The sequence below is a fragment of the Sminthopsis crassicaudata genome, chromosome 4 (assembly GCF_048593235.1).
Source record: "Sminthopsis crassicaudata isolate SCR6 chromosome 4, ASM4859323v1, whole genome shotgun sequence".
In the NCBI taxonomy this organism is placed as follows: Eukaryota; Metazoa; Chordata; class Mammalia; order Dasyuromorphia; family Dasyuridae; genus Sminthopsis; species Sminthopsis crassicaudata.
Genome location: NC_133620.1, coordinates 457,423,315 through 457,448,760, shown reverse-complemented (window position 1 = coordinate 457,448,760; position 25,446 = coordinate 457,423,315). Strand labels below are relative to the sequence as shown.

The 25,446-nt window shown below is 40.8% G+C and overlaps 2 protein-coding genes and 1 long non-coding RNA gene across 18 annotated transcripts in view; 2 read left to right on the top strand and 1 right to left on the bottom strand.

Moving 5' to 3' along the window:
• Nucleotides 1-11,690, bottom strand: part of PIGL (phosphatidylinositol glycan anchor biosynthesis class L) — a 129,465-nt gene extending 117,775 nt beyond the window's left edge. The window contains exons 1-2 of the mRNA XM_074263940.1: nucleotides 11,315-11,690; nucleotides 6,237-6,336 (exon numbers count right to left, since the gene is read on the bottom strand). Coding sequence (XP_074120041.1) covers nucleotides 6,237-6,336; nucleotides 11,315-11,567 — 353 coding nt within the window. The 5' untranslated portion in view covers nucleotides 11,568-11,690. The remainder of the gene's footprint in view (nucleotides 1-6,236; nucleotides 6,337-11,314) is intronic.
• Nucleotides 435-6,340, top strand: LOC141540203 (uncharacterized). 4 transcript variants are annotated; one of them, XR_012481484.1, is made up of 3 exons: nucleotides 435-513; nucleotides 4,985-5,107; nucleotides 6,209-6,340. It is a non-coding gene; the product is annotated as an uncharacterized LOC141540203 (long non-coding RNA). The 4 variants fall into 4 exon arrangements; XR_012481483.1 differs by having other exon boundaries at nucleotides 4,985-5,085; nucleotides 6,209-6,338; XR_012481485.1 differs by lacking the exon at nucleotides 435-513 and adding an exon at nucleotides 1,667-1,751 and having other exon boundaries at nucleotides 4,985-5,085; nucleotides 6,209-6,338.
• Nucleotides 11,673-25,446, top strand: part of NCOR1 (nuclear receptor corepressor 1) — a 165,580-nt gene continuing 151,806 nt past the window's right edge. For 9 of the 13 annotated variants that reach the window (XR_012481479.1, XM_074263926.1, XM_074263934.1 and 6 more), the window contains exon 1: nucleotides 11,673-12,411. The gene's annotated coding sequence lies outside the window, so the exon portion shown is untranslated. Of the gene's footprint in view, nucleotides 12,412-12,652; nucleotides 12,930-18,609; nucleotides 19,696-25,446 lie in introns of those variants that run through there. The other 4 variants (XM_074263927.1, XM_074263922.1, XM_074263929.1 and 1 more) reach the window with 2 other exon arrangements.

Genomic DNA, 25,446 nt, shown 5'->3' with positions numbered 1-25,446 from the left:
CAATTGCAAAACCTTCTGTTCCAACTTTCCCCCTCCTTCCCCCCACCCCTTTCCCCAGATGGCAGATTGACCAATCCATGTTAAATAAGTTAAAGTATAAGTTAAATACAATATATGTAATGTATTTTCTTTTATGCATGTAAAGACATTTTTCTGAGGGGCCCATGGACTTCCTCAGACTGCCCAAGAGGTCCATGATATAAACAAGGTTAGAAAGCCCTGATATAGAAGCTATATGACCGCTCACTAGAGATGCTTGGTGACCTAGGAGAGAGAATTCCTGCTCAGGAACAGATCTTAGAGGTCTAAGATACCTTCCAACTCACAACTCTATGATGGGTGATGGGAGTTTCAGGCAAGGGGTGCAGCTAGATTAAGAGTTGGGAATTGGTACTGCATGCTTGCCAATCAGGAAAGAGAGGATTAGCTGAGGCAGAAAGTTCATTATGGGGAGTAACAGGAGACAGATAACACTGGAGCCATAGATGCCATAGAATGCTTTCTATGGTTAAGGTAAGGATTCTGAACCCTTCCATTAGTGAGTTTTGTGTTCTTCAGTGATCGGGAGTTCCCCCCCCCCCCCAGAAAAATATGCTTGATGTTTGATAGAAAATGAGAAAAATGGTATTTTTTCTTGCTGAAGGTTTGGAATCTGGGGAATCTATGAAAATATCAGTGTATATTTTACTTTATAAATTTCTTCAAAGGATACTAAATAGAAAATCTATCTTCTGAAAATAAAAAAGCAAGGGGAATCCTGTAGTTTGTTTTATAGTAGAATACTAACATAATAAGCTTGGTATAAGAGCTGAGTTCTAAACCCAGTTCTGCCACTCAATAGCTGTGTGACCTTGCTAAATTACCTTCTTTTCCAAGGCTACAGTTTCTTAATTTGTAAAATGAGGGTAAAGGTCTAGCTAATCTCTTAGGCCTCTTCCAGTCCTGAAGACCTAACTCTAAGTGACTGAGCCAGAGACTTCCTAGTTCCCCAGTCCCTCTTTACTTCAGTCAATGGTTCCCTGATGTCCTGGATGAATTCACATGCTTCCATAAGGAGGATCAGAGCACATCAGCTTCAGTTTAATTAGTCTGCCTTCAGTTTATTGGTTTCTCTGCATCTTCTTCACCTTAGGGACTAACCTAACCTCAGAGAATGAGATGACTGTTTCAAGGAAACAGATTGGAACTCTGCAGGGTGGGCCTTACAAAGTCCCATTTCTAGCAAGAAGAATCACAGAATCTGGAATGTATTTCTCACAAAACATGGACAAATGTATCTAGTGGTGAGCCCAGTAATTAGAACTATTTTAACATGATGACTTAGAATTCTTCAAAGAGAGAGGTTCTTTGAAAATTTCCTTTTAAATTAACTACGCCAATTTAAACTTTAAACAAAGCTGACTTTGGATAAGATTAGAGTGTGTTACAGAGACAGAAGAGTGAGGGAAAATGTTTCCATCCCTTTCTCATTGCAAAATCAAAAATCAAATTCATCACACACTAAACTTCCCACACCCAAACCTAAGCAAGTTTATGAGGCCGCCAAATGATGGAGTCATTCATGTGTGACAGTTTCAGATAATCATATCAGCTTTTCATAAGGGGTGCTGCTTATCTCCTGCCTGCCTCCCAATTCAGATTACAGAACTCTCATCTAAAGTGAATATTTAAATAAATGCAGAGATGCTTGATGTCAACAGAACAAATGTAAAAAGAGCCTTGCCACAGATGCTTAAACAGCTTCTGGCATAGTAAGTAAGCATGTTAAAGCCTGGCTGGTTTGAAATGTTAAATAAAAGGGGGTGGGGGGAAATGAACTTTGAAATTACTTGGGTTCCGATTAGCTGATATTTGAATTTAAGACAAATAGGACATCTGGATGTCTGGGGGAAGAGCAGTTGCAGAATTATGTAGAGCTTACTCAGTGAGATTTTGCTGCATATATAAGACTCTAGAGAGATTAATTTACTTGAAACCTGAGCAAATGCTCTGAGATGATGTATTCTGTTTTTTAATCATACCATTTTATAGATGAGGGACAGCAGGAGGAGCAGGGAAAGGCTAAACAAGCAAAGGTTGATTTTTAGCTGATCTTCAGGCATCAGGCAAATCAATTTCTAGCTCACCTAAAATATGTCTGCCCTTTTGTATGTTAAAAATATAACTAATGTACAAGATGATGAAAAGAAAGAGGAAGCCCGGGCTGCATGACTCAGTCAGGCCCTACAATGGTTGGCCCCAATCCAAGATTAACAATCCTTTGGATTTCCCTCACCAAAATATGAGCCTGAAGCAGTTTGGGGAGCATAGAGAAATGTTGTCCATGGCATGGCAAGAAGCAAACAAACAGGACCTTAACAGGGGACAAGTTTCCTTTTTTTGAGGAAATCAGAAGATTGAGAAGAACATTCAGATTTGGGAAGGGGCTCATGGGATCGCCCGCGTGTCTGATGACTTTATGCTATGAGCAAAGATGAGCAAATTAAGTTTCCTAAATTCTCAGTGGGACAGTCGGTCTCTTAGAAGCGGCCTTTTCCATCAGTTATCATCAGAACAATTGATTCCCTCATCTGCCCTTACCTCCCTTCTGTGGAACGCTCAGGCAGCAGATTCTCTCCCTGACTGGAGAAGTGGCTGCCAGCTTTGCTGTTTCACTATATAGCTCAGTGACCTACTTTAGCAAAGCTAAGCTGAGTGGTGAGCAGGACACCGAAGCCACTCCACTCAGAGGAACAGGATTCCTCAGACTTAAACAGCTCTTTGGATTGAAGTGAGAGCTAGCTTCTTCTTGTTTTCATTTTAGGAAGGTGGGAGATAGCTGGTTACTGTCCTCTCACTCCCTCCTTCAACCTGATGACTTCTATTATTTGTACTGTTTTTAACTAATCTTGATTTCTTTTCCATTTTTTTTTGGGGGAGGGGGGAAGGATTTGCTCAAGGTCACATAGCTAGTGAGTGTCATGTCTAAGGTCAAATTTGAACTCAGGTCCTCCTGACTCTGGGGCTGGTGTTCTATCAACTGCTCTTTCTTGGTTCCATCCTCTCATCCTTAGCCATTTTGGTGGGTCTTCTTTGAATCTCTTCTAAGTTCTTTTTGTTGTTCCTTTGTGGAACTCGGAACTGGATAGAGTAGGGTCAGACTAGACCAGAACCGATACTAACAGAAGTTTATTCGAAGCCTTTTTTAAGGATGAATAGCCCTTGATTATTTCAATCAAGTGAGATAATAATTTCCCACTCTGCTTCTAATCAGTCCATCACCAAATGTTTAAGGGCACTTTATTGTGTCCAACGGGATAATATATTAGATTTCCTTAAGCAAAAACTTTGGAACTTTAGGAGTAAAAAGTTTTTAAAAGTTTTAATGATTTTAAATGGAAATCTTTCTAGATGATATGACAATATTAAAATGAATATGAGTACCTGGACTGTGACTTCATTGGTTTTGGGAACCTGAAGGTAAGAATGCACAGAGGCAGGTTCCTTCTCTGTAACTCATACAGTGGTTAAGAGAGGCCTCTAGCACCGAGAGCTTAAGAGTTGCCCACTATCACAAAGGCTGTTCCATTATTCCACACTGCCTCTTAAAAAGAACAGAACATATCAAATATCTTTTATTTAATGATTCATGGTTATTGTTAGAAATATGAGAGGGCTGTTGAAGTAGGAAAGGCTTTTTGCTTTTCCACTGAATAGTTCTAGATTGTTATTTCTTGAATTCTGGAGGCTGCTTTTTATGACTGGGATTTGGGACCTCCTCCTTGGCTGTTAAACTCTCTCATTCCTTCCCACTATTAACAGGCCTGTCTCTAGCAATGCTTCCCCTCCTTCTTTGCTTTCCATAATTTGCTTTCTTTAATTTGCTGGTTTTAATATGCTATGGCCTGGGAAACAAGATAACCAAACTTGTTAGAAGTGTAAATAGTGAGTCAGTTTAAAGAAACAGCAACAGGCTCTAGATGAGGGCAGTAGGATTCTGGGATCAGTCAAATACAGAAACTTTGGTGGACAATTCTATAATGTCAGTTTTGCCTATTTGGGTAATTTTTACTTCTTTCCCTGCTCTTGGCCATGTTCTTCTTGGTAGCTTAAGTTAGGAAATGGGTATTCTTTTTTTTAAGACACATTTACTTTTTGTCTTCCAGAAATATAGAGCTGTTTACCTGGCTTGACTTCCCTTCAATTTAACTCATTTATAATCACTTATTGTGTTTAAAGTTCTGCTTCTAATCACTTATTACGTGCGGTACATTGTGTTAGGCAGAAGACAGAAAATTTTGTTAAGACAACAGTCCCCATGGCAATCTACTAGATAAAACCCAGCAGGTTTATCTTGGGAATTGGTGAGTTGCATCAACAATGAGATCACCAACTTGGGCTACTTACTAGGTAAGAAGTTTCTGAATGCTCCTAGTGGGTATAGAACAGAATCAATATTATTTTTCTCTTTTCTAAAAGAAATAGAACAGCCAGTTGAGAGGACTGGACTGGCAACACCATCAGCAGACACCACTTCCCGTTTCTGCCTTTTATATCTGCCCTGTTTTATTTTTTTCTCCTTGCTCATTAGTTAAAGGGACTTGCACTTTTCAACATTTTCTGTGTTGTAATGTGACCCCCTTGCATAGGTGTTACCCAATACAGGAAGAGGAAAACCTCAAAGAAAGGAAGCCAGCATGACACTCACTGCCAGTGAACCCCACAGAAGCCTGTCCCTGGGAAGGGCCAGACTAAGCTCACAAAAGCCAGGAAGCAGCTCGGAAGGCAGAGACAGACGGCAGGCACACCCCCTTAGCTCTTGATTCTTGCGCTTAGGTTTTTATTATTATTACTTTTTAAGAGGTCAAGAAAGAAAGCAGGGTATAGGTCAAAACAGGCCGAGGAGTGTTCTGAGTATATGCTTCTACTCTATGTGCTGAGTTTTTGGAAAAGCTAAAACTTTTGAAGATCTTATAAAGTTTAAAGAGTATTTGTTTTCTTTTAGAGATCACAGCCACTGACTCATGGAGGATTTTCAGGTTTACCACAAGCTTTTCAGACATTCCTGCTCTGAGCTATGACTGCAGGGTCATAGACAGCTCCCAGGTAAGGAAAGTTCTGAAGGAAGGTAAGGAAGACCTTGAAACACTCTGTAGGGTCATAGAGAGCTGCTTGGAGCTGGCCCTAGAAGTGACTTGTCCAGGATCACTTATACATAACCAGGCTATGTCTGTGTGAGGCCAGATTGCAGATCTTCCTGTTTTTGAGGTCTGTTCTCTACCAGCCATGTTGTCTCTCTCACAATGAGACTTCCTCTCTCTGCCCTCTAAAGGCAGTTTACAATCAACACTGTCAGTCATGACTTCTGCCTTCAATGTAGGGAGACAGGTAGGTATTAATATCCCTATTTTATAGATAAAAAAGTTTCAGACTGATGAATGACTTTGTGATACCACAGGTAGTATCTGTCAGGGGCATAATTAAAACCCAGATTTCTCCTGACTCCAAACCCAGAATGCTTTTCACTAAGCCTATTTATATGAATAACTATAAAGTTAAAACATAAATGGAAACTATTAAATTAGAATTATGTAATTAAAAGAAAAAATTAGCCACTGTTTCAAAATGCTAAATGTTAGAAAGCAATTTAAAATCTAACCCCAGCCACTAATTAATCATTTACACTGCCATTTAAAAGGTAAAACTACTTAAAATACTTGCGTCTAGTTAGAGAATTCCATCACCCCAGCAATTCATCAACCTGCTGCCAATAGGGTGAGTTGTTTCTGAACCTCGCCCAGACGCTCTCCAAAGAACGGGCAGCCTCTGTCACTGGCCTGCCTCAAGACCCTCTCAGGGTGATTGGGAGGGCCAGAGTCAAAGCTGGCTCAGCATTGCCTTGGCCTTTGAGAAGCAGCCTCACCAACACATCACCATGAGACATTGGGTCAGGATCTGAAAGCATCCCTTCTGTATCACCTCATCACCAAGTTGGCTGCAGGGTATGGGTCTGGCCAAGTTACTCTAAGGCAGTATCCAGGAAGTGACAGAGGATGAGTGACGGGTCCCAATAAAACCATGGGTAGTTAAGTTTAAAAACTGAAGCATTCAAGTGAGATATTTTGTATCTTATTACATTTTTTAAAAAGTTGTTTTCAAAAGCAGTCAAAATATTGCAACTTTTTGTATCCCCCTTTGCATTAATTTATCTTTTTTTTTTTTTTTAAAGGATTTAAGGATTGTGGAAGAGAAGTTACCTGTGGTCAATAATTGTTACACTGGAGGGTGGAATCCCCAAAACATCACAGCTCTGCAAAAGTTCTCTCTTACGAATCGCCCCTTGATTGTAGTAATTGCCTGGGGATAACAAATAAATCCAGGGCGGGTTTATATCACACTGGAGATAGGGGGTGGCTCTTAGGCCATCTTTGTGATTATGACAGAAGGCTGTGACAAAGTTCAGAACCAAGGTAATCATCACACATCCCATGACATCTTGCTGTGGGACTTTGGGCAGGCTCCTTGACTTTTTGGAGCATTAGTTTCCTTGTCTATAGAGTTGTGATGATCAATTGTATGGGGAAATGCTTGTAACTATATAATAAAAACAAAAAGTTGTCTCAAAGTAAGATATTGCAAAACATTTCATACCTGCTTTGGGTGACAATAACTTTGACTACCTATATGTGTATGTGTGTGTGAGCACAGGTGTACACCTGTATTCACACACACTCTGTATCCAGTTTGTGAGAGGCATCATTATTAGCCTCAAAACCCCAATGGCCTGGGTTCAAGTTCTGCCTCTGATCCAGGTCAAGCCGAATCAAGCCATTTAGCCTCTCAGCATAAGTTGGTAACTTTCCAAGACTTCCTGTGTTGATGAGGGTGTTGGCGAACATTGCTAGAAATGGGTTCCTCACCTGGGAGCTCCCTCTATTATAAAATGTCAAGCCCAGTCCCTAAGTGTTTTCCATTGCTTTATCTCTGTACATGTTGTCTCTGTCCTAAAGAGCATGTAAGCTAAGGGCCAGGACTCTTGTTTTCGTCTTCATATTTTCAAGGCAGGGCATGGGAGGCCCTTGGAAGTGCTTATGATGTTTGCTGAATGAATACTTGAATGAGAGTCAAGGTTTAGTGAGATCATAAGCTCTCAGATTTAGGTCTGGAAGGGGCCTTAAAGATCAGCCTTTAGGTGGTCGGTCCATTAGATTCTATAAAGAGACTGAAGCTGGAACAAGCAATATCCTCTTATGTGGGGTGCACCTATTTTCAATATTTGGAAAATGAAGCCTTTTCTTTTGGGGGGCTTATATCTTAAGTCATATCTACAAACTGCTTTCCATTACAAATACTGTAACACCTAATTGCTGTTTAAGAGTGTTCTGTGTCAGACTGCACAGTACATATTTGTCTTTTGATGACATAGGAAAAGTTAGATTGATTCTAAGACTGATCTGCCCAGGGCCCCATGGCAGGATTGAAAGCTCCTTAAGATACAGGAGCATGTGGGGAAGGTTAGTGTCTATCATACTTTCCTTTCTCCTTTCCTTCTCTCTGCCTGAAAACAGAATGCTTTTAAAATTTTACTGCAGTTTGGGAGAGTTTAAAAGAAAACATGACATGAAGCAAACTGTACTGTAGCTTGGAGAGGAGCAATTCTCAGATACTAGTCTTAGAGAACAGGAAGTGGGGTTGGTCCATCTGATTCACTTTGTATAGCACCCAACACAGTACCCAGTTAGGAGGAAATGATGACTTTTGCTGAGTTAAAACTGACTGTTCTCAGACACGATCATTTAAAACCCCAACATATGGGACTCACAATCAGATTTCTACCTTACAAAAATCTTTATTCTCAAGAATAGTAAGTCTTCAAAAACAAATTGTGTTTAATAATTCCACCAAACTGTTGAAATGCAATCATTTAAAAACATTTATGTTTTCAAATTCCAAAACATTTTAAAAAGTTTGCATTAAAACAAAATTAATCTTAAAATAGAGTAACCATTCAAGCACTGTAGAATCAAGACCTTTTCCATTTTCTCCAGGGATACCCTTCATTTCTTCTTCTAGCTTGGTGGTACAAAACACATGTTTATAATAACAAGTAGCATAACCTTAGCTAAATTGAATGCCCAACTTTTATTTTCCATCTGTGAGAGAAAAGTCCAGCAATGCTTTGGTGAACATTGACAGAGAAGGGAAAATGCTACTATATATTCAAATCAATTATCATTCATTTGACTAAATTTTTAAGCAATTAAAAAAATTGTTTCTCCACTGACTGAATTGTAAATTTGTCTATTTTGAAAGAGCTAGAAGAGATCTTAGAGTTCACCTAGTCCAACCCATTCATTTCAGCAGAAAGGTTAGCTTGTCCAAGGTCACAGAACAAAGATCACAAAATAGCACTTGGCTTTCTGTGAAGGGGCGGCTTCTACTTATGGGACTAGCTCTTTAGAAACTTAGCCCCCCAGGCTCCTGGGTAAATACCAGGGATCCTAATAGAGCACAGTGTAATTTAGAAATAAAAATACCATTTGAGTCAAACACATTACAATTGCTTTTTAGTCAAACAAAAAATGGGAAGCGGGCACAAATTTTATCATGATAGGCCATAAAGATATAAAACTTCTGAAACCAATAACCAGAAAGGAGGACCAGAGGAAAGGACACAGTTTCTATTAAAATAATACTGGTTTATGCAATTGTTAATAAGACACTCTTTAGCACTTACAACATAACAGGAAACACTCCAGCAATCCTGAGATACAGGATTATTAAATTGTTAGGGATGGGAAAAAACCTGCTACTTTTGATACTAAGTTGAAAAATATATAATACAGTTTCAGGATATACTGGTGTGTGTGTGTGTGTGTGTGTGTGTGTTTAACCCAATTTTTCTGTAGATTTCAATTCCAAGGAAACTAGTGAAGCCTTTTTTCAAGGTTCTTTATGGAAATTACACTGGATAAGTTAAATGATCTACAGAATCTGTAAGACTGCGAAGTGAGTTATTAATGTTTTTACAGATAGCTACTATAGTTCCAAGCACTCAAGGTCTGGACCAGTGGTCCTTACACTTTTTAAATAGGGGTCAGTTCACTGTCCCTCAGACTGCTGGAGGGCAGGACTATAATAAAAACAAAGTTCACACTGTCTCCGCCCCTCAGCCCATTTGCCACAACCTGGCAGGCGGCACAACCGTCCTCAGTGGCTGCAAGTGGCCCTCAGGCCCCTGGTCTGGACATTGTTCCCTTCCAAGAATGCTTGTCCTATAGAGGCTAACGCTTTAGTTCAGAGAAGACACATGTGGAAAGATTAATAATTCGAGGCAGCTAAATTGTGGTAGACAAGGCACATGTCAGCCACTCAGAAGGTCAATTAACTATAGTGGCACTTTGCGATGATTTTACTGGAATGCCAATGTTAGAATAAAGTTTACAAAAGAATCTATGTATCATCCATGTGCATTACATTCTATCCAAGAAAAAAAAAATTAGTTAATTTTATACCGTGTCAAAATACAGAAAAAAACATTCTTTTCCAAGTCTCCTCCCTCACCATCATCACATATTTCAAATCCCAATAATACTGGAGAGTTCATCAATAAAATGATTGAAACCATAACTTAGCTAATATATACCTTAAAAAGAAATTTTAGCTATAATTACTTGGATAAGCTTTTTTTTCCCCCTAATCTTTTGAGAGATTTATGGTGTAGCAGAACATCAGATGCTGGACTAGAAACCCGAACTACTGCACGTGGAATCTAGGGCCTGCTGCCACCTCTTGTGTGGAAGAGCACATCGGATGCTGTTGTGTGTCTAAGGACAAAGGGGGTGGACTCGATGCTGTCCAAAGCCCCATTTCAGTTTGGAAGTTTTTTCTATAGATTCAGTCATAAATCCAGGGCTCTACTTTGCACATATATAGGAGATTTATCTATTTTATTATTATTATTTTTTGATTTATCCATTTTATACATCACTTTGTTTTAAAGTGAACTTTTCAAATTGGTTCGTAACTGGTTTGGAATTTGAAAACATAAATGGTTTAAATGATTCCATTCAAACCCTTTGCACTATTAAACACCTTAATTTGTTTTCAAAGACCTACTAGTCTTGAGGATCCCTAAGAAATAAACCCGATTTTTGGGTCCCGTATTCTTATTTTACTTTTGACTCGGTCAAAGTGAATAGGTTCGAACTTAATATCACAACAAAGTTTCTCTTGCGGTATTTGAAACAATCTGACAAATGGATCCTAATAATTACATATATAACTATATAACCATGGATCACTTCTTTTGGGTTAGCAGGCCACCGACAGAAACCGCAGTGGAAGGGACATCTGCTTTAACAAGGGTGCCTTAGGGACGGAACTTGGAATTGTGTGTGGTTATGGAATCAGGGGACAGGGGCTTCGATTATAATTTATCACCTAACTAGCCACATCTCCCCATCTGCAAAATGAGGCTGGACTAGACCAGCTGGAGAGTCAAGAAGCCTTTATAAAGTGCCTACTATGTGCCAGTGCTGTTCTAAGGATTGGAGCTCTTCCAAAAGTAAAAAAGAGACAAAAACCAGTCCCCGTTCTCACTCTTGGGTGGAGGTTCTATGGAGTCCGAATCCAATCCGTATGAAGATCTCTAAGTTTTAAGCTTTCATGACTTTCCCGGATTTTTAGTTGAGAGTCAGTTGGTCAGAAAGCGTTTAGGGACTACTACGTTTAGGCCCGGAGCTAACTAAAGCTTCTGGAATTACAGGGAGAGGCTGGGGCCCGTCGCAGTTCTCCAGAGTGTCTGCCCCGTGGCGTCCGAATCCATCAGGCAAACCCCATTTGGCTTGGAACTTCCTTCTCATTTCTTCGGACTGAGGCGGCCCGACCTTCGGAGAAAACAACGTGTCCCCCTCTCCAGCGGTCGTTCGGAAGCCGGCCCGTACCGGTTTTGATACTAAATACACCTGGTACAACTACCCACAGAACAAAGATGTATTTGATGAGAATCTGTGCTTGATCTCGTCCCAACTTCAGACTCTTCATCTGATTTAAATTCCCTAATAAGTGTTTTATCCAAAGGCGGCGGGGCGTCCCGGGCCCCTGCAGAGGAGGGGGGAGAGGGGACATCCGGGTCCCGTGGGGAGGCGACCAGGGCTCGGGTTTCCCACAATGAACAAGGCCGAACAAGACAGGCTCCGGTGCACACACTTTATTGCGGGGCGCCTGCCCCTCGCCCCTCGCGGGGAGACTCCCAGCTCCCACCCCCCGCACTTCCAGGGGAGCCGCTCCGCTTGGCTCCCCGTCCCGTCCCTGCCCGCCCGGAGCCTCCTACCTGCGGAGAAGCAGAGCAGGGAGACCCGGTACCTCAGCCGGGTCAGGCCCAAGAGCGTGGGGGCAAAGAACATGGCCTCGTCGTCCGGGTGCGCGGTCAACAGCAGGGCCCTGCTCCCGGACCCCTCCCGCCCCACCTGCCCGCCCATGCCCTGAGTCCGCCCCGAGCAGCCCCAGGCCCAGGCCCAGGCCCAGAGCAGCCACAACCCGAGGCAGGCCGAAATGGCGAGCGGCACCGCTACCGGTAGCGCCATGACGACGCCGGCTGCCGGAAGGGACCCGCCGGAAACTGAACTCGGCGCAGAGCGAGTTCCGTCTGTTCGCGGGGCTGCCCTTCAGCACGCCTGCGCAGAACCTCCCTTCTTGCGCGGGCCCGGCAGGTGTCAGTTTCTCCGACCCCGCCCCGGCCGGCAGTGGAAGCAGCCTCAGTTTCAGGCTGCCGGCTGCGCCGCTCTGCCTTCGTTTTAAGCCGCTCCCGGGTCGGTCCGCGTGCTAGCTTCCGCGGGCCGCGCCGCTTTTCCTCCCTGCCCTCCCGGGAGGCCTCAGGCCCTCTAGCCTGCTCATTGAGCTCCCTCCGGGGCGCCTGGACGCTCGGCCCCACCTTCTCCTTTCCTTCGGTTTCAGTGCAACGTGTTTCCCACTAGACGTGTCGAGAGTAGCCCCCACGTCCCAACAGGACCGCCCGGGCCGCCGCTCCTTCCTCTTTGTTCCCTTCGAGGCCTCTCGGGGGTCAACGGTCCCGGGCGGGTCACAGGCGGCCCTTCGCTCCTGCCCCTCGGTGCTCGCCCCGATGCGGTCCAGGCTGGCTCCCTTTGGGGTGCGCTCCCAAGCTGGGAAGGGGTAGGGAGAGAAAAGCATGTTGTGGGCACGGCGTGGGCGCCGGCATCTGCCTAGACGGCCACGCGCGGGGGGCTGCCCCCGGGGACCCAGCCTGGGCCGGACGAATGCTCTGGGCCAGCTTGCCGCGCGGCCCTGATCCCACCCCGCAGCCTGAAGCTGGGGAAGCCTCTGCCAGGCGGCCTCCAGCCCGGGGGATGAAAGCAGGCCCTTCGGGGTCCCCGAAGGCGACCTACAGGGACTGAGTGGAAGGAGGAGCAGGTGGGTAAGCCCCGGGGCAGCCGGGCGCTCCCCACGTGCAGCCCCCCAGGAGTCCCGGCAGGGGGGAGGGGAGCGAGCAGGTCAGCGCGAGGCCGACGCCTGGAGCCTGCGGGCGGGAGGGACTGCCGAGTGGGGGGAGCGGCCCCCCCCCGCCCCTGACCCCGGAAGGGGGCGGGACCTTGGCGCGGGGGCGGGGCCGGCGCGGAGACCGGCGCGGGGGGAGGGGCGCACTCAAGATGGCGGCCGCGCTGGCGGAGCAGCAGGGCCCACGGCGGTGGCGGCGGCGGCGGCAGTGGCGACAGCGACGACAGCAGCAGCAGGAGCAGGAGCAGCAGCAACGGGGCTCGCAGCCGCGGCGGCGACACGAGTGACGGGCGAGCGCGCGCGCCGGCCCCGCCGAGGGGCTGCGGGGAGCCCCCGCCCGCCCGCCGCCCTGCTCGCCCTGCCTCGCCGTGCCCCGGCCCGCCCGTCCGCCCGCCGCTCCGTTCCCTCTTCGTGCCCCGGCCCGCCCGCTGCCGGTGAGTAGGCCCCGGGTGGTGGCGTCGTCGGGGGGCAGCGGGAGCCGAGAGTGCGAGCGGCGGGGCCCCGGGGCCCCGAACAGCGGGCTCGGGAGGGCCAGGGAAGGAGGGGGAGCAGCACGTGAAGAGCCCCGGTGCCCCCTTCCCCCACCTCTTCGGCCCCGGCGGGAGGGGGCGACCGCTGACCCCAGGAGGGGGGCCCGGGGTGGGGCGAGCCTCCCACCCAACGGACTCCGTCTGGGCGCTGCCCCTGGCCCGCCCGGCGAGAGATACAAAGGCCGCCAGAAACGCCCGAGCTCTCCGGTGCCCGGTAGACTTTACAGCGCGAGGTGGAAGGGAGATTGTGGATCGTAAGGGCTCCGAGATGACCTTAGGGACCTCTTAGGACGACCCCGGGATCCAGATCCCGAACTTTACCGGGAGGGAAACTGAGACCCAGAAAGGGGCCAAGGACTTGCCAAGATCACAAAGGTCATGGGATCTTACATTTCGAGTGGGAAGGGATTTCGAGGTCATATCTTATAATCACTAATTTTATGGATGAGGAAAATGAGATCTTAAGGGAAGGGACTAGCCCAAGGTCACACGAGAACAAGTCGAGCCACGTTTTGAATCTCGGTCCTTGGACTCCCAAGTCCCGCTCCCAACATCACTGCTGCTGGGAGTCCTCGGAGCCAGCGCACACAGCGCACTCTTTTCCCCTTTAAAATCTTGTCTCCGGTCAGCGAGTGCAGCTTCTTCTTTTTTGGATGACAGAGGAGATTGAGAAATCTACAATTGAGAAACACAATTTTGTCTTTGTGAGAGGAGGAATAGAAACGGTCTGTAAGTATAGGGTCAGCGCCGATGCGGAGCGGAGTGCTGTATCCTGTTTGTTAGCGATCTGTACCAGATCATATACCAGGGCTACATAAGGTCTGCTTCTCTCAGCCGGGGGAGCTGCTGCGGGGAAAGTGGCGGAAGCCCCGGTACCTGCATGAAGTGCAAGGTTGCGGGGTTTGTTTGGGTCCTTGCTGGTAGAGTGCCTTGCGAGGAGTAAACCCTTTGGCAAAGCTTTCTTAAATGGAACTGAACTCTGACTCAACTAACTGTTCTAGGCAAGAATCCCACATTTTTTTTTAGAATTAGCTTCTTGTTTATCATTTGTTAACATGAGTTTTTATTCTGCAAAAGCATGTTGGTGACCATGGCTTTTAGAGGTGAGAAAAAGGCATATAGGAACTGGCCTAAGTTGAAATGACCTGCAGATATTCACAAATTAGTGATTTCCCACGTCCAGTGTTAACTTGCACACTCCCAGAATGGAGGAAGGGCTTCGTGTTCATTTTTAACACTTTATTTCGCCGGGCAGGGTGGAATCGTAGAGGCAGAATGAAAGGAGGAGGTAGGAGATGTTTGCTGTGTTGGCTACTTCTTAGCTAAGTGCCCCTGAGCAGTTGCCCAGCCCTTTAGGTCTTGGGTTTCTCTTCTTTCAAATGAATGAATTGATCCCGATGAAGCTGCTTTTTGGTTCTATGATTTTCTGAATTGTGACAATAAATAAGCAAAGCTTCTTTCTTATTGTTTCTGGTTCTGGTCCAAGTAGATCCCTAACCATTTTCCCGTAGATGTCCCATCTGTCTCCAGGCCTTTCGCACCCTTGCCTCCGTTTCCAAGCATCTTTCAAGATGCCCCTCAAAGGCCACCTTCTGTACAGGCCTGCCTATGCTGATTTCCTCGGATTGCCAGTGTTTCCCTTCCTGTTTCTTTGTATTTATTTTGTATATGTTTGCTCTGCAAACATGTATTTATATATATCCCTGTATTTTGTATTTATATTTGCTTCCATGTATACTTGTATACATATTATATACATAGAATATAAGATTCTGAAGGGCAGGACTGTTTCATTTTTGTCTCTATCTTTAGCACGTGGGAAATGCTTATTGAATGAATAAAGCTGAATATGAGTGTTAGCAACCTGTTTTTAGATGACTTATTAAAGAAGTCAGTGAAATCTACTGAAGAAACAATTCTATTTTAATTTCCCTTCAGTGCATGTAAAATTAAATCCATCAGGAGGTTTTTTTTCTGATTCTTTTCTCATCTTTGTGGTACTATAGTCCCTTTAATTGCTGTCACTTATTTAAGCAAATTATTTTAAAGATTTAGATTTCATTAGAGAATGAATTTGGGTTTTGTTCCCAAAACAGGTTTTCCATTTTGCTGTGGTTTTAGGATATGAATGGATTAATTTAATGGACAGGTAGATTCAGATGATAGTGAAACCTTAATGCTTTGACCTTATTTGTTTAAATTACCATGAAAAGAAAGTATATTACATTTGGAGAGAATGTGTGTTCTATTGAAAAATAGTGGGATGAAAGGTTGTTCCAGTGCTCAGAAAGTATAGAACACATGGGTTTTATGAGAGGGAGAAAGGTGAATAGCTTTTCTGTCATCAGGATGGTTACTTGTAAGGTGCTTATAAATAGATTTCATGTAGCTGCTCAAGTACCTTGGCAGGGTAAGAAGTTGGTGTAGATAAAGTTTCAGGTTATATATATTGTTCATTTTCAATGAATATAGCTCACTACTTCCAATCTCAAATGATTTTGATTCAGACTGGTTGAGACATTCGAATAGGATTTTAGTGGGTAAGTAAAAGATACACAGTTATGGTTTTGGCCTTCTTTTTGTTTGATGGGATAGCAGTGGGTAGAATGAATGTCATAAGATCGTGAATTTAGACTTTGAAGGTCTCTTGGGCCATTGCAGTTACTTGACAGATGAGGAAATTGAGGCGCATTGAAACTAGGGACTTGCTCAAGATCAGATTTGGCCACCTTTCTTTTTAAAGCATGTGTTAAATTATTTAACTCTATGCCTTTGTAGCTTTTTTTCAGATTTATATTCAAACCCTTTCCAACTTGGTAGGATCTGCAAAAAGCTTGTGTGTGCGTGGGCATAGAGAGCCCCCCCCCCTTTTTTTTTTTTTAAACCCCCCTCAGAGTAGTTCTGGATCTGTGCCCCTGGAACCTGACTTCAAAAATATACATATTTTGATAATTATATTTTATTTAATAGACTTGGTCTTCTTTATAATTCTATGTACATTTCATTTTATGCATTTCTAAACCTTATTCTGAGGAGTCCAGTGCCCACAAAAGGTCGGACTATGGCTGAGGTGTTGGAATAGGAATTTTGTGGAAGAGTAAAAGAAATACTCTCATTTTGGGAGGCCTATTTGCATATTATTATGGCAAATAGCAGTAGTTGCTTCGGTTTGCTTATAAGGAAACATTAACCAAAAATATTGAGGCTATCTGGACCTAGACAAATTTAGTTGTAAAATGTTAGAATCACTCTGTTAAAGACTTACTTAGCCTAGTATTTAATATATCTCTTAGACCAAAGAAACTAAATTAAATTAAATTATTATTATTATTTATTATTGTCTTTATTAAATTCTTATGAAAACTATTCATTTGCTTGTACTTCTTGAGTTTTGGTACCCTATAGTAAAAAGGATTATCTGCTTTGGGGGGGGGGTGACAGTATGGTTTTTATTATATATATATTAATATAATATAATATTTATTTTTATCTAATAAATATAATCAAGCAAAATGCATCTATCCAGTCCCATGACAGAAATTTGTTTCTGCCTCTTCTGTCCATCATTTCTCAGTCTAGAGGGGGGGTAATGAACATGCTGTATTCCAAAATGGATTATAATTTTGATAAGAATTTTTAAGGCTGTTTTTCTTTACATTGTTGCTGTTCTTTTATATTATATGCTGTTCTGATTCACTTCATTCTTAATATTTTTAATGTCAAGGATTCCCTGAAATGGTTTCTTTCTACATTTCCTATGGCACAATAATACTCATGACATTCATATGTTGCAATTTGTTTAGCCATTATTCAGTTGTGTATCATGCAGTTTGGAATGTCTCATTTCTATTCTGGTTCTTTTCTGCCCCCATCTCCCTTTTAATTCCATCTTCAGGATAAGGAAGTTTGTTTTATTTTTGACTATTGCCATCCAAAATAATACCAATGGTATTATTATTTTCCATAACTCCTTAGCCACATTACCCACCCCATCCCAGTTTGTTTCCCTTTTGAGTTGGTATATTTCTATAACAATGTGTGTTCAGTCCTTCTTTGTGCATTTCAGATAAAAATGAAGTTCATTGGATGCTTCCTCCCTAAAACATTTCAAGTGGATTTGTTTCTTTTGTATATTGATATTACAAGTAAATACTAAAGTGAAGCATTTTTCTTTTCCATTTATCCAATTAAAAAAACAGATCCCATGTTATGCCATTAAAAGGAGTGAAGACTCTTGTGTTTGAAGATACTGGTTTGAGAATAGGGGAAAATTCCTTAGTACAACTCCATAGTATTAAGTGGATTATCACTTGATATTTTCCATATTAGAAGTTAATACTAACAATTTTAAAAAATTATTCATTGAAAATAAGCTAATTACATAATCTTTTCATGAAGAATAACTTTTCCAAAACAAATGTTTAGTGAGAGTGGCACATTTTTCAGTTTTACAGATTTCTTGAAGTCCTCTTGACTTAAGTCACCTGGATTCTTCTATATGCTTTTGCATTCAGTCAGTGGCAGTGTGTTCTTTTGGTTGAAGCATATGAAGGAAATAGCCTTATGTGTAGCTGAAAAAGAGACATTTTAATAGGCAAAATATAATTTAATTTTTGTGAAAATAGTTTTGACCTTCCTTATGGTGCCTTGAAGGGTCTCAGGATCCCCATATTTGGAGAACTGCTGCCTTAGAGCAATAGTTATTGAAGATGTGCTGGAAGAAGCAGTTTAATGTTGAGCGTGGTTTTTGGAAATTACCAGAAGGCAATTTAAGCAGAAAATTCATAGGAATCTTAATGAAATAGAACAATATCTACATATCGTTTATAATAATGTTTGTATTTTCAGCCAATTGTTTTTAGATATAATATTCATTTGTATGCAAAGTATCTTGTGTTCATGATAGAATTCTACAAAACAAAAATCAAATGTGCACTGGCAATATTTATTGTCTTGTACAGCTGGTGATGGGGAATGTCCTTTCAAAATAAAAGTAAAAAATTAGTGTCATTCCTGGTACTATTGATTGGTAAATACTGTATTGTATAAATTATGACTAAAAATTTTTTTTTGGAACTCAGTTTGTTCTAGTATATTCTTCCAGCTTTCCTCTCCCCATACAGATATTTTCAGGATGGCCATTTGTGCTACTTTGGTTACTCTTTTTCTTTTATAAGATTATTATTGCAGATAAATATCCAGTATATTAACTGATATCAAGTCAGATCATATCATTGAGTTAATGTTTCCTGGAAAAGTTGACCTTTAGATATATCTTTTATTTTTAGAATTGCCTAGAGCACCATGCCAAGTTTATGATTCTTGGCTGCTGTGAATACTTTGAAGCCTATGGTTGGTTTCACAGAAAATAGATCTCATCTTTACTGACATATCCTTTGTTTTCTTCCTCTCTCATCCACCAGACTCAAAGATAATCCCCTTCAGGCCCATATTTTTTCCCATAAGAATATAATACGGACCAGATATTCCCTATATGCATTTTAGGTGGCAGCGTATGGCCTCAGTCAAATTGAGATCCTCGAAGACCTTAACTTAAGATGGCATCCAGGGCCATCAGTAGTTGCCCTCATCAATGTCTTGCCTCTAGACTGTGGAGGCTGGTGACTTTGCACAGCCTTCCTTCACTTAACTCCAGTTCCTTTACATGTCATGGCCATCACCTCCCTGATGTCATGGTCCTTTTTAGGTAGTATTGAGCATGATATCAATTGAACTTGACTTGATTATCTCCTTTTTCTAGTGACATTCTGAATGAGACTTAAGTGTGAGGCATCTATTGCATGTAGAACAGTGGTGGGAGCTAATCTACTACTAAATACCTCCCAGCTTTGGCTGTGTTCAGCCAAAGAGAGATACAGAAAGACAAATGAGATGGAGGTACTCTCTTTAAAAAGCATACAACCTAATGGGACTACATTTTCTAATCAATTGTAATTTCAAATGAGAAATGTGGGCTCAACAAAGTACTTGGAGAGTTTGAGAAAAAGAAAGAATTCCTTTTTTTCCCCTTCCTTCCTCCCCCCTCCCCCCCATCTATCACTTTTAAGGTTTTCATACCAGCTCTGAGAGGCAAGGAGTAAGAATGTTTTCCCATTTTCCAGATGAGGAAACTAAATAAAAAAGGTGGAGTGCTTTGCTGGGGGACACAGAACAAGTGCCAAGATTAGAATTCTAGATCCAGGTTTAATGTTCTCTCTAGGGTACCACAATGCCTTTTTATAAGCTCATAGAAAGAATCTGGAGCCGGAAGAGAGTTTTCTCTTTGTACAGATGGGAAAACAGATCCCACTGATTTGGCCAAGGTCACACCAGTGGTAAAAGGGGTAGGATAGGATTCTAACTTAAGTCTGCTGGCTCTGAATCCAGTTATTTTTGTGTTTTGAGAAATGGTGAATAAGTCCATATGACTGGAATTAGTTCAACTATGGGCAGCTAGATGGGCAGAGTCTCTAGCCTCAAGTTGTGAAGATTCTTTTTTCTAAATTCAAATCTAAATTCCAACACTTAGGAGCTGTGAGACCCTGGGCAAATCACTTCATCCTGTTTGCCTCCGTTTCCTCATCTGTAAAATGAGCTGGAGAAAGAAATGGCAAATCATGACAGTTTCTTTGCCAAGAAAATCCCAGTGGAACATGCCTGAAACAACTCGGTAACTTCAACTAATCAACGTAATTTTATTCTGTCTTCTAGTTTAGAGTACAAAAGAAATATAGATAAGCCTGTTATCAGAGGGCTTACATCCATAAATTCACAGAAGTTTTATCAAAGGACAGGAATACGTTATAAGGGATAGGGGTTCTGTTTCCATGATAATTTCTTGCTGCTGATTATTTGAGTATCTTCTTTTGCAAGGTGTTATAGATGGGCCTTGTGTTATTTCTTTACGTGTTCCTGAAAAGTTGTATGTTGAGGTGATTTTAAAATTATTATATTTCATATGTGATATTCTAAGCAAACATTAGTAAATAAATTATAAAAGCAAATATAAACTAGGTCAACTAAAATCCCAGTTTAAGCTATTTCTATTTTTATTAAATTGGCAGAAAATTTTTAAAAAAAATATCAAAATGTAAAGCCCCAGCACATTAGGAGCATGATACTGAAAAAGTTTGGGTTTTCAGAATATCAGTTTATTTTGTTGTATATTACTTTCATTTCTGAAATCTTTTCCTACCCAATGGTCCATTTTTGATTTAAGAAAAGAATAAAAAAGAGAGAGAGAAGACATATGGTTTAGCAAAATTAATCAACATATAGACCAAATCTGACAACATTGACAGTGTTCTATACCCATAGTCTCCTTCCTCTGCAATGAAAAGGACATCATCTCTTCATTGTAGTTAGATTTGCTCATTCAGTTTCCAATTTTTAATTCTTTCTATCAAGGTAGCACGGGGACTTCATGGATAGTGCATCTGATTTGGACAGCTCCAATCCAGCCTTAGAAGTGTGGCCCTGAATAAGATTAGATATTAAAAACACTTTCTATGTGTGGACACTGTGCAGGTCATGCAAGGAAAGGTAAAGAGCAGTTCCCTGCTTTAAAAAACTCAAAGTCTAATGGAGGAAAAACACGCAAACAATTATTTACGAACAAAGTATATACAGGATGAATGGAAAAATCCATTTTTTTTGGGGGGGAGGCACTGAGATTGGGGATGGTTTTTAGCAGAAAATAAACCAGGAAAAGGAACCAGAAAGCTTTGAGAGGTGAGATGGAGGAAGCAGGATAAATATTCCAGGCTTGGGGCATGGCCAGGGAAAATGCCTGGAGGTCAGAGATGGGATGTTATGGGAACAGAACATCGAGAAAGATTATTGGGATGGCCTAAAGAAGTGAAGGGGACCAGTGAGCCTTGGGGAACACCTTCGTGAAGGGTCTAATAGGTGAATGCCATGTCACTGAAAAGAGCAGAGAGGATCAAGGATAGCCAAGCTAGAGAATAGATCCAGGGAAAGGGCTGCTTTAAGAACCAGAAAGAACAGCCCAGTAAATATCATCCTGTTTTCCTCATTTGTAAAATAAAAAGATAGATTAGAAATAGAAGAGAGACTGTGGCATTTGAAAGAAGCAGCTGAAGGAACGTGTATCTTGTTTCATTTGATCTGCCGAACAGTGTAATATGAGGTTAGAAAGGTGGACTTAATTGTCCCATTGACCAGAAAGAATGATAGGACCAACCTACATCACTGCTGAATAGAAATAGAGCTGAGACTTCAACCCAGGTCACCCCTAACTGTGGCAGTTGTCATATTAAGCATTTTCTGTTTGGCCTAATTCCCTGCAACAGTCCCTGTCATACAGGGTCTCACTTTAGGTTCCCCAGTCACTAATAGTACACTTTGGCATTTGAATTTAATAGTTTAAATTTAAAAATTCTAAATGCATAGTGCTCTTTGTGAGTGCCAAAACAGATTATACAAAAACAGGTATTTTGTTTTGGAATATGTTTTGTACTCAGTTAATTGATCAGAAATTACTTAAAAACAAAACAAAACAAACCACTTTGTGAAGATTTGTTCTAAGAGCTAAAAAGTGTTCTAGCTTCCTAGTTCATATCTTCTCTACCCCTAACATAGGCACACATACTTATGTTACTTTAAAATCCCAGAGTAGAGATAGATTTCCTCTAAGTTTTTCAGGATCACTTGATCCAGATTGAGGAGATAGATTTTTTTGTTTAAACTGAGAAGGTGGTATGATCAAATATTGAAAACCAGAGTCCCATATCAGCCTTTTTAACAAAGGAACAAAAAATTTAGTTTATTGCAAAAGAAAAACTAATTATTTGTAGCAGTGTATCTTGAGCTTCAATTTAGTAAATTTTTTTGGAATTTACAGAAAATTCACTTAGAATAAAACTGCTTGACCTCAATTTCTGGAGCCCAAACTAGAACGAGGTCAGGAGAGGTGATCTAGTTTTGGGTCCTAAGTTGGCCTATAAGGACTTTGGGAGATTAGGTTGTTTGGGAGTTCTTAGCTTGGTATCTCTATGAACTTAAAAAAAAAAGTCCTTATAATTCTATATATCTTATGCATTTAAAAAACATTCTGAGAAGCTTTGCCTGACTGCTCTAAGAGGCCAATGACATAATAAACATTCTGAACCCCTATAGAGTATGATTCATTCTTAGTCTGCTTTACTTAAGAGGCTTATCTCTGAACTTCCCCCTCTTAAGGCCATCCATAACTTCCTTGCTGGATTGTTTTCTCCTCTAGTTGACTTATAAGGAAATTTGACTATGCCATACAAGCATCATAATGTTATTTTAATTAATCTCTTTGTACAGTGCTATTGTTACCGCGTGCCAATGCTGCTTTTAGTAGGTGTTTGTTTACAACTAGCTTAATGTTATTTATTTTATTAAAGATTTTATTTACAAAACATAAGCATAGGTAATAACATTGACTCTTGCAAAACCTTCCTCCTTCCCTCTTTCCCTTCACCTCCCCTCCCCTAGCTGGCGGGTAGTCCAGTACGTGTTAAATATGTTAAAATATATGTTAAATCCAACATATGTGTACATATTTATATAGTTATCTTGTTTCACAAGAAAAATCTGATCAAGAAGGAAGGAAAAAACACTGAGAAAGAAAACAAAATGCAAGCAAACAACAACAGAGTGAAAATGCTATGTTGTGAGCCACATTTAGTCCCCATAGTCCTCTCTCTGGGTGTAAATGGCTCTCTATCACAAGACCATCTGAACTGGTCTGAATCATCTCATTGTTGAAGAGAGCTGCGTCCATCAGAATTGATCCGCGGATAGTCGTGTTGTTGTGTACAATGATCTCCTGGTGTTGCTCACTTCACTCAGCATCAGTTCATATAAGTCTCTGCACGTCTCTGAAATCATCCTGCTGGTCGTTTCTTACAGAACAAATATGGACATCCATATAGCATAATTTATTCAGCCATTCTCCAACTGATGGGCATCCCCTCAGCTTCCAGTTTCTTGCCACTACAGAAAGGGCTGCCACAAACATTTTTTTTTTTTATTATAGCTTTTTATTTACAAGATATATGCATGGGTAATTTTTCACAAACGTTTTTTACAACTAGTTTAAAACAGTGCCGTTTATCTAGTTGGCTTCTGTAAGAATTAATTAACTCAGATAATAATATTTAACATGATGTTGCAAAATCGTTTTTGTAATGAGGACTCTGTAGTGCTAACAATTCAAATTTTATTATTTCATAAACTTTTAAAGCATCAATTTAAGTGATATTGATATATTTTTTTAATGCTGTCATTTTGTACTGATTTGTCAGTTTCAATAGACCTTTCCCATATAACAAATATTTAAGCAAACCAAACACACAGGCCATCTCTGCCCCTTTTTGTACCTTAGGCTTTTATCCTCACTCTTGAGAAGTCATGGTTGGTCACTGCATTGATTTGATTTTGAAGCCTTTCAGTGTTTTACTTTACATTATCTTGTGAATTGTTCTTTTCTGCTTATTTCCCTCTGTTACTGGTTCATATAAGTCTCTTCCATTTTTCTGAATTCTTAAATATTTCTCATTTCTTATTGTACATTATATGTCAGTATATTCAGAGATTACATTTTCTGGGGCCATTCACCATTTGAGAGGTGCATACTTTATTTCCAGTTCTCTGCTACTGCCAAGAAAATGCTGCTACAAATATATTTGTATAGACAGTATAAGATTTTCTTTCTTTGTCTTTGTCCTTCTTGGCAATGTGTTCCTAATAAATGTATTGCTGTGTCAAAGGGTATGTAGATTTTCAGTGACTTTGTGCATGTCATTCGAAATTGTTTACTGGAGAAGAAAAACTTTCCTGTGCTTACATTTCCAAAGATCTCCCCTGTTCACTATGTTTGTCTTTTGTCATCTTTGTCAAACCGATCAATGGCATGTGATAAAACCCCAGAGTTGTTTTAATTAACACTTTCCTTATTAGTGATTTGTAATTAAAAAAAAAATGCTTGTTATAGTTTAGACTTTTTCTGTTTGCATCTTTTGATTATTGAGAAATGGAACTTGTTTTTAAATATTTAAATCAAATCTTTATGTACCTTGGATAATAAGGTTTTATTAAAGGCATTTATTACAAATATTTTTCCTGCTTCTCTTTTCAATTATGGCTATGTTCATTTTATTCTTCATAAAACCTTTTCACTTTCATGTAATTAAAATTTTCTATTTTATCTTTTTTGATCATTTAATCCTAGTTTAGTTAAGAATTCTCTCCCTGACATATGTACTTGCATTCTCATTTAGTTTTTTAATGATTGTGACTCTTTATAATTAGATCATGTGTCCATTTGAAACTTTAGATCAGGTATCCATTTGTGGCGTGTGTTGTAAGTTCTGCTAGATTTCTCACCATTTTTTGTCTAATAATAGGGAGGCTATACCCCGGTAATTGGTGGTCTTAAGTTTATTAATCACTAGGTTGCTGTGTTTGATTGCTTCTGGGTCTTACCTACCTAGTCTATTTATCAACTCTTTTTTGATTTGTACTATATAGTTTTTATGATTACTGCTTTATAGTTTACTTTGAAATCTGGTCATGCTAAACTCTTCTTTTCACTCTAAAAAAATTTTTCTCTTGAGATTTTTTTTCTTTTGTTTCTCTATCTGAATTATGTTATTTGCCTAATCCTATAAAGTGATCTCTTGGTGTAATGTTAAATCTATAAGTTATTTTAGGCAGTAGTATAGTAGATTTTGTTAATGTGGCCAACTGTGAACAATTAATCTTTCCAATTATTTAAAACTTGTGTAGAGGTTTTTTTTTTAAATATTTTTTGTGATTTTAATTTTGAAAAAATAATATTGAAGTAGATGGTGGATGGCATTGGAGATAGTAAAGGATGCACAGCTTGAAATAATTCCCAAGAAGGTATTTTTTTTTGGACTATTTGAGATTCTTAGGGGTAACACCTTTATTTTCTTACTAGACCACATCACTGACTTTGCACACTTGGGCCTAGAGCCCAAAGTACTTGTACTATGCTTTGGGGGCAAAACGGCAGCACAGAATTTGAGTTTAAAAGGTAAACAATGAAAATATGCAATGAATAACTAGGGAGCCTCTTTCTGCTCCTTTGTTTACAGTGGTAAGGTGAAATGCCTAAAAGAATACCACAAATTTGTAGGTGTTATTAATTTTTTCTCTCTACTGTACACAGCCACAAATGTGCCAGGTTGCCAGCGTGGAAGTGTGTAAAATCACGTGAATTCTTGAAGTTGTTAATGTTAAATGTCCAAATGTTCAAGGATTGACTACGGTTTTTTCCTTCTTTGGTGGTTTTTATTTCCTCAACTTGTCTTTCCCAAAACTTAAAGGATGGCAATGTATCCTAGCTTTAACTCATTTTTGCTAGAAATGCTTCTAGCTTTTGTTTTATAATTGTTTGAATTTAATT